Source organism: Schistocerca gregaria, chromosome X (assembly GCF_023897955.1).
Source record: "Schistocerca gregaria isolate iqSchGreg1 chromosome X, iqSchGreg1.2, whole genome shotgun sequence".
NCBI lineage: Eukaryota > Metazoa > Arthropoda > Insecta > Orthoptera > Acrididae > Schistocerca > Schistocerca gregaria.
The window spans coordinates 567,379,440-567,396,157 of NC_064931.1; the positions used below are offsets into that span (position 1 = coordinate 567,379,440).

The 16,718-nt window shown below is 41.0% G+C and overlaps 1 protein-coding gene across 3 annotated transcripts in view; it reads left to right on the forward strand.

Moving 5' to 3' along the window:
- Positions 1–16,147, forward strand: part of LOC126298411 (uncharacterized) — a 44,990-nt gene extending 28,843 nt beyond the window's left edge. For all 3 annotated transcript variants that reach the window (XM_049989732.1, XM_049989730.1, XM_049989731.1), the window contains exon 6: positions 13,268–16,147. In XM_049989732.1, the coding sequence (XP_049845689.1) occupies positions 13,268–13,351 (84 nt within the window). In that variant the 3' untranslated portion in view covers positions 13,352–16,147. The remainder of the gene's footprint in view (positions 1–13,267) is intronic.
- Positions 16,148–16,718: the final 571 nt, after the last annotated feature.

Here is a 16,718-nt window from a genome sequence, read left to right on the forward strand (position 1 = left end):
ACGGCCGACGTCTTTAATTTCCTGAATGAATATTTCGATGATCTTGTGATTGCTTTGGGCTATCCGAAACATACAGGAGGCATGGATTGGCCTCCCTTTTCGCCAGACATGAACCCCTGTGACTTCTTTTTTTGGGGACACTTGAGACCAGGTGTACCGCCAGAATCCAGAAACAATTGAACAGCTGAAGCAGTACATCTCATCTGCATGTGAAGCCATTCCGCCAGACACGTTGTCAAAGGTTTCAGGTAATTTCATTCAGAGACTACGCATGGTGGATATGTGGAAAATATCGTACTATAGAGTTTCCCAGACCGCAGCACCATCTGTTGTTTCCGTTTCAAATATACCGGTCATTTTTTAAACACCCTGTACATACAGACATACAATAAAATCCAGCACTTATTTACTCCTTGCTCAAATGATCATTTCATCCTCTATGAATTCTTCTATTTAATAGTGACATTCCCTCGCACAGAATCTGCCGTAGCTTCGTTTTTAAAATTTCTGGCTTCGTGTCAAATATGTTTTGTGGTTGATGGAGCGTGGTATATGGACCACAGAGCAGTTCACTCATTCTTTCTTCCATGTATACAGTCTTGTATCCCCAATAACAGATAAAACTCTACAAGTGAAATATAGACAAAAGGAAGTAAAAAGAGAAAAAAGCATCAAAGATGAAGGTGGATCTGGCAGCCATAGGTTCATTGGACCACCACCACCACCACCACCACCACCACCACCACCACACACACACTGATGATGATCCAATTGGCAGAATCTCCCATTTGTGTCAAGCTGGTACATTCTTGAGGAGAAAATGACATTGCCAATCTTCAGTAATTTTATCTGAAGTGCAAAATAGTGTCAGAAGAGCAAAGATAAAACAGCCATAAAAAGTAGGAAAATACTGTGACATAGAATAGGTGCAGTGGTTGAAAACAGCAGGAGGCGCTCTGGGGTTAGTCCTGATGGTGATCCCTCCCAGTCTCAGCTGATGCAATCAGAAGTGAGCCCCATCTCACCACAACCTTCACAAAACCCCTGGGTACATTATCCAGTCAAACTGTAATGGCTATTTTCACCGTGTAGTAGAACTCAGGCACCTACTTTTATTTTATACGAAAATATGTATTTCCCTTCAAAAAACTAGATTCCCTGAAATGTATGACCCAATGTTATTTAATAACAGTGCCTATTTCAGGCCATGTAGACATTTTTAGTGATCAGACATGACACTTTACAGCATTAGAGTCTTTAACTGTTCGCAGATGGACAACTAGGATTTTACTCACCGTAATATCTATCTGCCATCAGGTTGAAACCTACATCAAGAGAGAGTTAACCTAATCCATGAACTATCCTCACCTTTTCTCTTATTAGGTGATTTCAGCTTTTACAGTCCACTGGGAAGCAGTGTCAGTATATTTGACTGGGGCATCTAATGTAACAAGTAATTAGAGATGGACAGTGCCTGTCCAACTCATTTTAGTGTGGTATGTGGAACGTATCAGCTGTCAATCTCTCAATCAGTACCTCTGGCCTTCTCACCTTGAAATATCAGTCCTCTGTACTTATTAATAACTATTGCATCAATTTTGAATGAATAGGATGAATATGACAAAAAAATCTGTGCAGCGTATTTTAGGTTCAACTGTCTGCAGCTGTGAATGATGTAATAACACAGGTGCATGATCAGTCTCTGGTTCTGCCATTACATGCTTTGCAGGTGTTCTGACACTGCAGTCCAATCGATGTGGCCCAGTTACTCTTCGCGTTACCAATACCAACTCAGGAATAGGTTTATGTACTATCAAATAAATATCACGCTACTCTGGTGAAATCAAACTGCATTATCAGGACCCTGTGTCCTCCGATTAACTTGATATACAGTAACAAGAATACAGGCACAAAGACAAAAGTGCCAAGCACCAAAATCCATAGAACATTTACTGTTGTTGCTAATTTCTGTTGATGATAATCACACTTCAGTTTGACTCTTTTGACTCCAGTCTCAAATCACGCTAATATTGCTGCCATGTGTGGCTTTGTAAATGAAACTCCAGGAAAGTTCTGAATCTCCTGGGCACTGCAACAATCAATATTCACCAAAATTATAAAAACTGACAACTACATCAGCAGCTATTTACCACAACACAGGAAGCTCACAGCGAGAAAATAAGCATCGTCCTACATACCGTCATCAAAGTGAGAGGTGATGGAAGAATGCAACGTAAACTTAGTACATCTGAATTACCGACATCTAAAGCTGCAGGTATTGTCACAGTCAAAAATATAACTTTGAAACACCAATGGAAGTAACTTCTTACACTATGATAACATCAGATGAACTACTAAAAGATTATTGCCTCACTGAGGTGGAACTGCCATCAGCTTAAATGCCCATGCTCAGTCAACACTTGACGCGTTCTGCCTCAAGGGCCTACAACCACTCTTTATCACTTTTTAGGCGACTGCACTGTCAGACACACCATGTTTCGTAATATATAAAATTTTGATATTATTATACTGCACACTGATTCCTCCTTTGCCAGCATTTCTGATGAAAATATATGTCTGACAACAATTCCTGTGTCTTCTGTCTACACAGAAGATAAGTAGAGCATAACAGTTTAGGGTTCGTCTAGAGTCATGTAATGTTCCTTACAGTTAATGGGAACTCCTAAGCCCTCTGGCTGTTACTGTCTTACCATTTTTCAAGTCTTTAACGATACCTTGCCAGAGGGCCAGTGAAGGAAAAGCACAATTATTGACCCAGTCTTTAAACCAGGTAGAAACCCATATGAGTTACAGAGATGTATAACCGCCTGCCTTACAAATGACCCAAGCTGTCATAATGTGTGGTGAACTGGCGGCTGGTGGTCTCTTGAATATGGGGTCTTTCATCCAACTCCATGTGGAGTTCAAAAGGACCAGTCCAGAACTGAACATTTAATTTGTCTGGAGCCAGCTATAATGACAGCTTTAGCCTCTCAAGATCTCTCTATCTTTTTTTTACTTAAGAAAGGCCAACGACACTTCATGACCTTACTATATCTGTAACACACTGTGTGAGGGTGGGCTTCAGAGGTTGTCTCTCAGTTTTTCTCTGTAAGTTTGCGTGTCTACAGTTCTTATGTGTTTATTTTGTCATACAATACCCTCCCTATCCAAGAGACCATATACATGAGACTGGAGGCCACACTGGTCTCTGCCGTGATAGCGATTAACAGGCTTGTCCTCCACCCTCTCCCCAGGGGGCTCACAGTTCTTTCGCGAGATCGCGCATGGCCCCGAGCTATTGCAGCCAGTTCTTCTTTCCCTGGTTGCATTTCCTTCACCCTGCCAACCCTTCCTATCCTCCCTCCTCCTCCTCCTCCTCCTCCTCCTCCTCCTCCTCCTCCTGATTTGTGTTGACCTTACTATCCATCTGATTTCATCTATTGATTGCAATTTTGTTCCTTTAGCCTGTTCTTTCATCCTTTTAGGCGTTTAGATCCTCCCTTGAGTTTTGACCTCCAAAATTTCCTGTTTTTTAGTGTGAGCCATATAGGGAAAAAGTCCCTCCCTGGCATCTATGGTGTGTGTTGTTCTCCCCTCTCCCTTCCCCACTGTAGTCCCTTCAACCCTGCTATGTCGCCAGCATGTGTAACCAGCCATTGTGGTGGGGTTGTTATGTACCCATATGGCTGAACCCCCTGTCAACACAGGGATCACACTACTGATACCTGAGCTGTTTCTCCCCATGTATGCCAAGGAGTGGTTGCTTATCTTCTTGGAGCATCTGAACTCCCGGCAACAGCTGCCATGCCAGATGGCCCTTGCTGTGTCTGAGTGGCACCCATGGGGAGAGCCCCTGTTTGGAGTTGGTAGTATCAGGGAGGATACTTGGCGCATGAAGTGTATCAAGCTATAAAAATCTGGTCATTCTCAAACAGCCGTCACTTTGAATGGTGAAGGGTCATTGAACACTGCTTTGTATGACCCAGAAAACTTCCCTTCCCTGGCTACACCATGGGAGGAGGGCCAGGCTCGCAGTCTTGGGATGAAACCCTTTATCTTTTACCTCGCCTGTACTAGGACAAATGAGGACACGTTCACCAGCACAAAGTCATTGTTTTTCGTGGAAAATATCGAGAACAAGTTTGGTGAAGTGGAGTCTCTTAGCAAGATGTGGTCGGGCTGCCTGTTGATCAAAGCTGCTTTTGCCACCCAGTCCACAGCCCTTTGTGCCTGTGATCTTCTTGACAGTGTCCTGGTGTCTATTAGCCCTCATCAGTCTTTGAATATGGTCCACAGAGTAATTTTTTATGGGTACTTTATCCTGCAAACTTATGAGGAAATCCGGGCTAATCTGGTGTTCATTTTGTTCAATATGTGCAGATGGGTCGCAAAGACAACCGCACTGACACTGGTGCCGTCATTCTTGCTTTCGAGGTTATGTGCTACAGATGTGATGTGAATCTCTACGTCCCTCCACCTATACGGTGCTTTCGGTGCTTTTGTTTTGGGCATATGTCTTTCTGATGTACAGCGGACCCTTTGTGTGTTGACTATGGCCACCTACTCCATGAGGGAAGCTCCTATGTTTTGCCACCTGTGTTTGTCAGTTGTGCTGATCGCCACTCCCCTTGCTTGCTGGATTGCCTGACGTACAAGAAAGAACAGAAGATCCAAGAATACAAGTCCCTGGATTGCCTGTCTTACGCTGACGCTTGCCAAAAGTATGAGAGACTCCCACCTGGGACCCCTCTCCCCGGCATGTTTCAGGCCAGAAGACTCTTACCACCACTCGGCCATGAGGCGCACCATCTGTGCACCCCAAGGTTGTTCGCGCTCTTGTCAGTTCCAGATCTTGCAGAAGCCTGTACTCCCCCTGTGCCCTGCCCTCCTCCACCTCAGAAAGAGAAGAAGAAGAATAAACATAAATCCCAAGACAAGGTGCCCCCAGTGCCCCCAGAGGTGCCATCTCCCCCCTCGCAATGTGAGTCTGACATCTTATTTATGGATATCACCCTATCCTTGACGGTGATGACTACTGACTACTGACCGAGTGACCTGACCTCCTCCTTGGCTTTTTCATGTCTACCTAGGACTTTCGCCACATGATCATCCAATGGAATTGGAATGTCTCCTCCTATTCTGCATTCTGTCTTGTTCTTCAAGAAACGCATTTCCGTGATGACTACTTTCCAACATTTCGTGGTTATCGGATGTTCTGTCAGAACCATGCTGGCCCAGGGTAGCATCTGGTGGGGTCTGCACTTAGGTTTGCTCCGATGTCATTAGTGACTGGATCCCCTATGTACCAACTTGGAACTGATAGTGTTTTAAGTGCAAACGACTCCAGCAATCACCATTTGCAATGTCTACCTCCCTCCAGGTAGTTCACTTCCTTACGTTGCACTGACTACCTTAATCCGGCAGCTCCCGCCCCTGTTTTTTCTCAGGTACTTCAGTGGCCACCATCCAGTGTGGGAGAGAATTACTTCAACGGGTAGTGGTATCCTAATTGACCAACTTATCACAGACCTCAATTTGTGTCTCCTCAATGATGGTTCCCCCACCCACTTCAGTGCCACTCATGGCACCTTCTCTGCTCTCGATCTCACGATCTCCTCTCCTGCCCTCGTGGCTTCCCTACATCGGTCATCCCATGATGACCTTTGTGACAGTGGCCACTTTCCAGTGAGTCTAAAGTTTCCCTGCTGCTGCCAGGCAGACAGCCCCCCACGTTGGTCATTGCACAGGGCCAATTGGCATTTATATATATTTGTTGTCAACTTTGATAGCTCCCTCTCGAATTCCATTGTCATGCGAGGCATCTCTACCACTATTCTTTATGCTGCTGGCACTGCTGTCCCCCTATCCACAGGTCCCCCTCATCGCCGACGGATACCGTGGTGGGCCAAGATTGTCACATTTGTTGTCCAGGACTGCCGACGGGTGCTGCAGCAATTTAAGCAACACCCTTTACAGACGAACTTCCTCACTTTTAAGCATCTCCGTGCTAAGGCTCGTTTCTTTATTAAGTGGAGTAAAAAGGAATGCTGGGAGCACTATGTTACCTCCCTGGGGACGTATGCCTCTTCATCGCAGATTTGGTCCAAGCTCTGTAGCCTTCTGGGCCACCAGGAGACAGTCAACTATCGAGGGTCTGAACCTCCAAGGTGCTCTGTGCACTAATCAATTAGTCCTTCAAGAACACCTTGCGCACACTTTGCAACGGCATTGTCCTCCTCTTCCTACCCTACTACCTTTCTCCGGCAGAAACACATAGTTAAACAGACCCCGTCTATTTCATCCCACACCACGTTGAGCCCTATAATGCACCTTTCACTGAATGGGAATTGGTGCAGGCTCTTAGCTCTTCACGAGAGACAGCCCTAGGCCCAGATTCCATCCACAACCAGATGATCCAACACTTGGACATTCCACAGAGGCAACAGCTCCGCAGGGTTTTCAACCACATTTGGCTCACGGGTGCTTGTCCGTCACAATGGTGAGACTGTATAGTTATCCCCGTCCTTAGGCCTGGGAAAAACCCAATGTCTCTGGACATCTACCACCCAATTAGCCTGATGAATGTACTTAGTAAACTGCTTGAAAGGATGGTCAGCTTCATATTATGTTGGGTACTCGAATCTCGGCTTCAGATTATGTTGGGTACTCAAATCTCGGGGCCTTTTGCCCCCATATCAGTGTGGCTTCTGGGCAAGCGATCTCCAACTGACCATTTACTCTGATTGGAATCAGCCATCTGACAGGCTTTTATTTACTGCCAGCAACAGGCCAGCAACTTGTTGCAGTCTTCTTTAACCTACATAAGGCGTATGACATGGCTCCGTGCCATAACATTTTAGTTGCCCTCCATGACTGGTGGTTCCGTGACCTCCTTCAGAGTTTTATCCATGAGTGTTTATCTCATCGGCTCTTCCAGGTTCGAGTTGGCACTCCACTCATTGCCCCTCAGATTCAGGAGAATGGTATCCTACAGGATTCTGTGCTAAATGTGACAGTCTCCCTCATTGCCATCAATGGGCTTGTGATCTCTGTTGGCCTCTGGTTACCCCAGCACTGTAAGCTGATGATTTTTGCATCTGAGGCAACTCTCACTCAGTAGTATCTGCTGACTGCCAGCTCTAAGACACCTCTGTGTGGACCACCGCCCATGGCTTCGTTTTCTCCCTCCAAAACGCTGGTTATGCATTTTTGTTGTTGACCCACAGTACACCCTGATCCAGAACTTTATTTAGGCAACCAGCTCCTCGATGTTGTAGCACAGTCCTGTTTCTTGGGCCTTATTTTTGATAACCAGGTGACATGGCTGCCCCACATTCATCACCTAAAGATTACATGTATACGGAAGCTTAAAGCTCTCTGCCTTCTGCCCCACACATCTTGTGGTCTTGGGTCTTGTCCCGACTTGATTATGGTAGTCAGCTTTACGGCTCAGCAGTTCCTTCAAAGTCCATCATTGTGTGGTGCGTCTCACTGTTGGTGCCTTTTGCACTAGTCCTGTTGATAGTCTTGTCACTGAAGCGGGAATTCCCCTTCCCCCATGGAACCAAATCCTTGTTTCTTACACAATTGTCATTCGCCAATTCCCTAACCATCCTGCATATCCTGTGCTCTTCACCAATAAGGGATGTCTCCCTCCTAACACCCACCCATGGGTGGGATTGCTGATTGGCATGCGTCTCACTTCCCTGTATCGGGATCTCCATCTCCACTCACTGGACTGCACTCACTTTCCTCCCATACCCCCTTTGGATGGCGCCTAGACCATAGATTAGGACCGATCTGTTTCAGGGTCCTAAGGTATCTGTCACTCATATGGTTTACTGGCGTCTTGTATGTGGCATCCTTGCAGAGTTCCAGGGTGCCACCATCTTTTACACTGATGGTTCTAAGACAATCGATGAGGTGGGATACACTTTCATGTTCCCTACCGTCTTCGAACACTATTTATTGCCTGGATCATGTAGTGTGTTCACAGCAGAGCTTTTAGCCATTCACAGGGCCCTCCTTTTTGTTTCTCAGGCCTCCCTCCACAGTGTTTTAATTTGTTCAGACGCCATCAACAGCATACGGGCTATCGACCAATGCTACTCTCATCACCCTTTGGTCTCTGCTATCCATGACCTTCTCGCTGTCCTTGAGCGTGCTGCCTGTTAAAGTGTCTTTCTCTGGGTCCCAAGTCATGTGGGCATTCCAGGGAATAAACTGGCTGACCGTTTGGCTAGAGAAGCAGATGATTACCCCCCATTTCCTTTTATGATTCCATCTGCAGATATGCAAAAATTTAGGTCAGATCTCTCTTTGCCCAAAAGTGGAATGCCATGTGGAGTGCTCTACTGCTCATGGCAATGAACTCTGCACAATCAAGCAGTCTACTGCAGTTTGGCACTCTTCCTTCTACTCCTCTCACAAGGAGTCAACTGTTTTATGCCGTTTATGCATCGGTCATACCCAGCTCACCCATTGTTTCCTCCTACATAACGACCCACCCCAACAGTGTGGTTGTGGAGCCAGACTGACGATATCTCTCATATTGGTGGAATGACCCCTTCTTTTGGCCCTTTGTGTTAAAAATAGTCTTCCCGATTCCCTAAATTTAATATTAGCAGACGATCCACGGATGGTTGAACTGGTCCTCAGTTTCCTCCGTGAAAGTGGTTTTTCTTTCCCGATATAATGTTCTACTTTAATCTTTCAGCAGGGGCAGGTTGGTTGTGGTTGGGACTTCTTTTACAGTCTTCTCGGTCTGTGACCCCATGACCGCCCCCTTTTTTCCAGTTTTTAGATTTGGTCTCACCTTTTATGCCTTTACTGTGTGTGTGTGTGTGTAATTATCGTTATTTTATAATTTGACTCCCCTGACTGGATCCGTCCACTTTTAGCAGACCATCTTTCTTCTGTGACTCACTTCAGAATTGAGAGACTGATGACCTCGCCGATTGGCCCCATAACCCCACTCAATTAATCAATCAACCAACAGGCTCGTATAGGCTGTGGGCCAGTTACCTCACTGTCCCTGTATGTTGACAACTTTAGTAAATATGAAAGCTCTTCATCTGCCATTATTGCTGAATGCCAGCTACAAGGTGCCTCAAGGAAAGTGGAGTCACTGGGCCCTCAGCCAGGGCTTCCATCCTATTGGAACTTTGCTAAGCCCTTGTCCTATTTTGATGGGCTTATGGACTAGTGGCCACCTTTGTATTACAGCTACTGTACACAGTGCACTATTGTGGGATCTGACTTGCAACTGGTGCCTTTTGAACAAGTCCTGTGGATAGCCTCTTCGCAGAGGCTGGAATTCCTTCTCTGCACATCAGGTGCCACCAGTTCCTATTGAGTTTTGCAATACATGTCCTCAACTTCCCAGAACCACATTCTTTTTCCTGTCAGGATGATTCACTTTCCACAATGGTGACTCAGGTTGGATGTCCCAGCAGAAGTTCATCTGGAATCTCTTTGTTGTGGTCTTGACCTTCCGTCATTGAATCCTCTTATCAGATCACCTTTGTAACACACACCACTACCAACCCCCACCCCCTCCAACAGTGGTTTATACCTCATACCACTTCTAATTTGGACAGAAAGAAAAGGTAGACCACCTGCTTTTGTATTTGTTTATCTTTTCTTGGGCAATCTCCTTCTAAGCCCCTGCCCTTCGATGGTCCTTTGGCTGATTGCTGGATGCTGCACCTCCCCCACCTCACTGATTTTTTTACTTCATTTTGTTTGTTGGTCCTGCCATGTACTTCTTACTTATGCATCATCATATTGGCTGTCTGTCCTTTTCTCCTTGTGGAATCTCGTGGGCTTGGATTATTAGAGGAAGATAGGACTGATGGCTTTATTGTTCATTTCCTTTCAACCCTACTAGTTAATCAACCATTCTTCCAGTTGTTCCCAAAACTATTTCTGGAGATAATAAATTTGGCACTAATGTATGTTGATCACTTAATAATGGATATTGTAAGTAAGTGTGGCACACCTTCCACAATGTCTTTATTTCCATTTCAAGATTTGATAATTATCTGACTCTAGTGTTACTTCATCTGTGAATCTGGTTTCTTGTAATATCAGTTCTATGATCTGTATTGAATTGAGCAAGTCTATTCTGGGATTTCCCATTATCTTGACAACCCCAAATAACTCTTTGTTCAGAAACAAAATAAAAAAACATATCAAGCAAATGTTATTTCATTACCAGGGATATAGTAACGAGTGTGATTACGTCTCTTTTAATTTTATTTGTTGAGAAGATATGACCAGCAGTAAACTTTTTTTTAAAATACCACCTTATATTTTTTAATTCAGCAGTCCATTTCCTCACCTCAAGACATGTTAAAAAATATCACATTGTACAATTCATGCAAGCATGACATTAACAGAAATGTAACACAAAATTGCCTTTGAGTGTCCTGTACCAGCACACAATGCAGGTACTTGAGATAGCGCAACTTTTCCACTTTCTGGTGATGACTGTAAACAAATGGAAACTCAAGGAAAGAGCACACTGGTCATACAGTCTTCTGTAAAATGTATACCAACAAAGAGTGGGCAGAAATGCTGCTCATATACAGAGAATGAAGCTAACAACATTTACAATGTGAGTACATGTAGTACAGTACTTAAGTTTGTTTAAATGATATGTTTTGTACAGTGAATGCAGCACTTGGTTAAAAACTGCACTTCAATTACTTTCCTTTTATTGTGGTTTGAGGTAGGTGTATTGATACTCGGCCAGACGAACTCTACAGACAGCAGTATCTTGACAAAAACCACCTTCCTGATGAATGTTTTTTCTTCTTGTTGTGATGCTTGAGGAAACAAGAAGTTTCAACCCGAGGCAACAGAAACAACATAGAACATACACAGATGAAGATAACAAAGTTACTCTTCCTGTTTCTGTTGCACATGACAGCTTGAACAGGTTATTGGCATTCCTAGGACCAGTGTACATTGCCTTCCAACACGTCGCGAGTTCTAGTTATGTCATGGAGACCTACACCAAGATTTGCATGGGAATGGTTTCCAGCATTGCGTACAGTTCTGCCAGTAGACACAGCAGCAAATCCTCATGAACCAGATTTTTTTTCTGAATTTCTTTTTACTGATCAATGTTCCTTTTCAGACAAAAGGCAGATAAATACAAAGAACATACATTTGTTGATCCAGTGAAAACCAGAGATTGCTCAGACATGTATAACATCAGTGTCAATTGAGAGTTAATTTCTGGTGTGGGATACTTGCTACTAAAATTATTGTCCCTTATTTCATCAATGGTGACCTAACACACAAGGCATGTGCTGACTTTCTCTCATTAATTCTTTCTAGTCTTTTGAATGAAGTGCCACATACAGCAAGACTACTTATATGGTATCAACATAATGAATGTCCTTGAATGATGTGTTGGAAGAGGTCTTGAGGAGAGGAGGAAGATTACTGAATGAAAAAATGTAGGATACTATTTAAAAAGACATACTGCTGATCATACTTTCTTATGAAACATTTAACAGAAACTGGCAGTCATGTTGGTCAGTGTCCCATAGGTAGCTTTTTGCAGATTCCCCCCCCCCCCCCCCCCAAAAAGGTGTGATACAGAGAAATGATACACCTTATGTGCAATGTTAGTGTTCGTGTGTTTAATGCCTGGTTACATTTCTTAATTTTGGGTTTAGATTTTGTAATTGTATTTAAAAGCTTTTCCATTTCACCTGTACGTATTGAGATGCTGTAATTCACATATTAGTTTGGTATGCCCTGGATATGAAGACCCATATTAAGATGCATATTACCATGCAGGATTCCCCTTCTGGCTTTATTATCACTCACACATAGTGAAATCCTCTAATATTTTTTTCTAGTGTATGAACTTCGGGAACTGAGTTGAATTGTTGATGTTTCAGCCACATAATTTTCGCCACATGACTAGCTACAGCGAAAGATCAATTTGAAACAGGAATTCCTTCTGACCATCTACAGCTCACTGATGAAGTTACTTTGTCTGGTTCCTTGCGAGATCGTTTTCTGTACTACTACCACCACCTTTTAATGAAGTAATGTGCTATATCGATATAGTTTCTCCCAGTTTTTCTAATCACATTCATGTCTAACATTGTTTTGTGTGTTCCACAAGTTCCATGCTTTTATAATCATCCATGTGGTATTCAGTTTTTCACAAAAATAAGTACTGTCACCTTATCTACAGTGTGCATGCATACACATTCTCTCTCACATAGTACTCTTGTTAAGATACAATGTTTTCAAGCTTGCATCTATTTTTGTTTGTATTGTTATTTGAGACAACTATACCATTGATAATACTACACACCACAGTTTCCCTGGGTGTATGTAATCAATTTCAGAAGGGTACAGGTTGCCTGAATAAAACATGCAACTCAGTGTAGCAACCTTTGTGACTGCATGTTAAATGATATTTTGCAGCCCAACAGTTAACTGGTTTGTGGAACTAGCTCATTCTGCGTATTTACTTTTCTGTGATAATAAGTCACTTGAGCAGAGAGATCTTGAGGTGGTGCATGCAGTGATGCTGTAGCAGTCTCAATTCCACTACACTGTAAACAGTGGAGGCTGCATAGAGTTGCTCCAAAAATGAATCACTAGTAGTGTACATCAAGGAAATGAAGAGATGTTTGATCTTATATTAATCACTTTAAAGTAGTTACTTTTTGTTTTTGAAATGCAGTTTGCCACATCAAGTATTCAGTAGCTTGCCATTTGTTTGCAAATAGTCATAAATCTTTTCAGTGCTGTGCTTGGGACCATTCATATTTTATTTAAAATATGGAGAAGTACCTTTCGCATAGAAACATGATTTTTATTTTTTGCAGTGTGACGTAAGATTCATGTTAAGCTAATAAGACTATGAAAATAGGAGTAAATGCTATGTTCAGCAGATGAGCTTCTAGTGGGGAACACACATTAGCCACTATTGTTTAATATATTGTTTTAAACTTGCAGATTACCATTGAGGTTAAGAATTTTCGTACAGTTAATTAACAAAACGCAAAATTTCAACTGTCTTGAGTCTTTCCTTATAATGGCTCAGGACTACTCAATTACATTACCACTGTGGTGTTCTTAATCACTGCAACAAAATGAAATTGTATTTGAACCTAATTCTAATATAACTTTAAGTTCTTGTGTTGATGAGTTTTACGAAAGAACAGCTGTTTTTTCCATTAAGATATTTGATTAGAGGTTTTTCTGGAGCTTTGTTTTTCTTTTTCAGGCATACTGCTGGACCTGTGTGTATTCTCTGTACCAGATATTTAAGGAAATGCAGTCACCAAATATTGAACTGCTGTACCCATGAACTATAGCAGTTGCTCTGATCATCAGAAAAGCACCATATAAATCTATGAATAGATTATATATAGCTACGACCACATTTTTTTTTTTTTTAACTGGAAGTTACATATCAAATAAGATTGTGTAAAGTTTCTGGTTTAGAAGAGGAGAAACTTTAATTCATGTACAAAATTATGAATCTCGTATTGATATTTTGTATTTTTGTAATGAATATTTACTCCAGTATTTAGAGACTGTGTATAGTTTGAAGGATGATTTTTATGTGACATGAAACTTCTGTATTATGAGTAACCAAAGAATGAATGCTAATGACCTTTTGTGAAAGAAAAAGTAACAGGTGCACTCATAAAGCAAGAGCTTTTTATTTTGCTGGTGTTTTGGAAGAGATTTGGAGCTTAATTATCAATTGTGACATTAATAATGTAAGGATTTGTTTTATCTGTAGCTTTCTTATAAATTTTGTTTTGTTATTTTAATAAGAAAGTGATTTGTAGTGGCTTTTTGCCTTCTGTTCAGTGCTGCTTTTATTTTTATTCGTTCAGTGAAATGATTGGTCTCTCTAAACCGAAGTATTGAGGCAACCAGTATTGCCTTCAGTCTACTCATAAAATAGTAACTGTAACTTTTTATGAGATTGTCATGATCAGTTTGCCATCAGTAATACCATTTAAGAATACATGCACCATCTCTGTTTTTGCAGTTCTTTTGTTTGTGGTTTCTTTAATTCAATAAGTGACATGCATTTTACTCATTAACTGTGCCAAATGCACCCTATATTCATTGTTTCTGAACTAGATCCATTGTTACATAGTTCCAATCAAAAACAAGCACCATGCTCCAGCAGATAACAGTAAGATAAGCCAGAAAATGCTAGTTTGTGGTGGTGTTCTGTTAATTATAATTCATTTTTGTTTCTTTTCCCACAAATAAAAACAAGAGGTGGCTTAAACACTGAAATGTTCACAAATAGAGGTTCCTAGGATTAGCAGCTATGGGGAAAGTATGATTCGGAAGTTGTGTGAAGTCACCAAGATATTCACATAAAGGCATATAAGATCCAGCTGTGGCTGCTTTTACCAGATCTTTGAAAATTCACTTAATGATGTAATCGTGTAGTTAGCTCTAACTCTTTCCTCTCTCAATCAAAATGTATTAAGTGATCTGGATGGCATTATTCACAAAAGAAATATATCATCACAGTATTTTTAGATACTGTAAGATTAGTATAAACAACCCAACAATTAATGCATGTTGGTTGAGTATGTGCTCAGCAAGTAAGTTTTAATGGGAAAGTATTTGTTGCATTTTCTTATGTTGCCACTACTAGCATGAAGTTAAGTATTTTTCCTCCATTTTTTCTTCAGATGAACACAGGGATCTGGTCTCTCATTATTCCAATAAAATTCCCCAGCATGCTTTGGCTTTATTATTTTACTTCACGTGAATAGAAACAGTACTTCCACTTCAAATAAAAGTGTTCATAGCATTATATATATTTTTAGTTTTCATTGTGAGGAAAGTTCATTTGCGGATCTTATGATGTAACCATTGTGGTTTATATTGCATTCATATGAATAATACATTGGAACACTGTGTTCTGGAACATTTACTCCATGCTACGGTATCAGTAAATACTACAAACTAGTTCCTGTCAACCAATCAGACTTAGAATTACCATTTGTGGGCATTGGTATTCTGAATGTATTTATAACACCCATCTGTAGTTTTTCAAAGATAATGTAAATGAACTCTTAAAATTTGTGTTCTGTTACACTTGTAGCCACTATCTAGTTTACATGTAATTATCACTGAAAAAACTGGCTATTTTTAAAGTTATTCTACAGCAAAGAGGCCTTGCTATATGTTGTACAGTTTTGTCATCATTTGCTTTTGCCTGTTTCCTGTTTCGGTAATTAAAATAGTGTTGCATCACTGTCTTCCAAAACACACACACACACACACACACACACACACACACAGAGCGATCATTTTACAAATAAGATTAATGCTGCAGTGTATTCTGTTATCATCAGTATCTGAAGGTATTTCTAATCTCACATAGCCTGTAAACATAGACACACAGTGTCAGAGAATGTACTTTACAAAGCAATAAGTGACTAGCATAATAGTACTTTTAGATAGAGTAATATCATTATAAAATGCTACACAGGAGCTAATGTGTATTGACGATGTACACAGTAAATTTTAATCTAAAAGTATCTGTCATACTTTGAAATCCATAAATACTGTGCATTAAGGAGAGATGCCACAGGTTCTGTTTTTAGAGGGTTGAATTATTTTGCATGTTCAGTCTGTGTTGAAACATTCATTCTCTGTTCCCCACTGAGTACTTTAAATTTATTAATTATCTTTTACTAAACTGTGGTTACCTTTTTGCACACCACTGTTTGCAAGGGGAAAATCATATACATGCATCATTGTTTCTAATTCTTAATATGTCCAATAAAATATTAGTGAGAAGTATTATAAAACTTTTTTACTGTAATGTTATTTTGTAGTTGAATGTTATATTTGTACTGTTTATAGTAGTTAGTGTTAGTCTTTCATGAAGACTGACTCTTATTTTTTCATCACAAAAATTGTCAAACATTGATTACTCAGAATGTACCTTGAAGTATTCTACACAATTCCGTCCAATTAAGAAACTGTGTTTCATTGTGAAAAGTAATCCATCCATTGTTGCATCTTTGTCAAATGCATTTTTACGTACATACATTTGTTAAATGTTTACAATATTTTATGCAGTAAAATGTTTAATAAACATATGTTTTATTGAAAAGCTGCTGTGTGTTTCAATGAAGAAAGTTTCACCCCTCCTAGAATTCTTACTTTCAGTCAAGAGGTGCTGTTTACTATGTGATAAGTGTGATTCCTAATATTTATTTTTAGAGGGAAAAGGGGGGGGGGGGGCATGTGACAAACTTTTTGCATTCTGTTGATAGTTCCCTGTACACCTCTCACAGGATACGTTGGACAATATGCAGTTTTCATCCAAAGCGCTGGGCTAGTTCATTTGTTTGCTTGGAAGAGGAGGCCGATAAGTGTTTTCCACCTTTTGACTAGTCAGCGATGACAGAATCGAGGTGTACACGCGGCAATCTTTTTCAAGTGATTTTACAGAAACTATTCAGTAAAAAAAAAATTCATTTTTGCTTTGCTGATAGCTTTATATGGCATGTTCCTGATGATGTGCCCATCATTTCGTTAATGATCTTACTATTCAGTAAAAAAAAAAAAAAATTCATTTTTGCTTTGCTGATAGCTTTATATGGCATGTTCCTGATGATGTGCCCATCATTTCATTAATGATCTTAGTTATTGTGATTTATGCAAAAGTAAAATACTGTGCA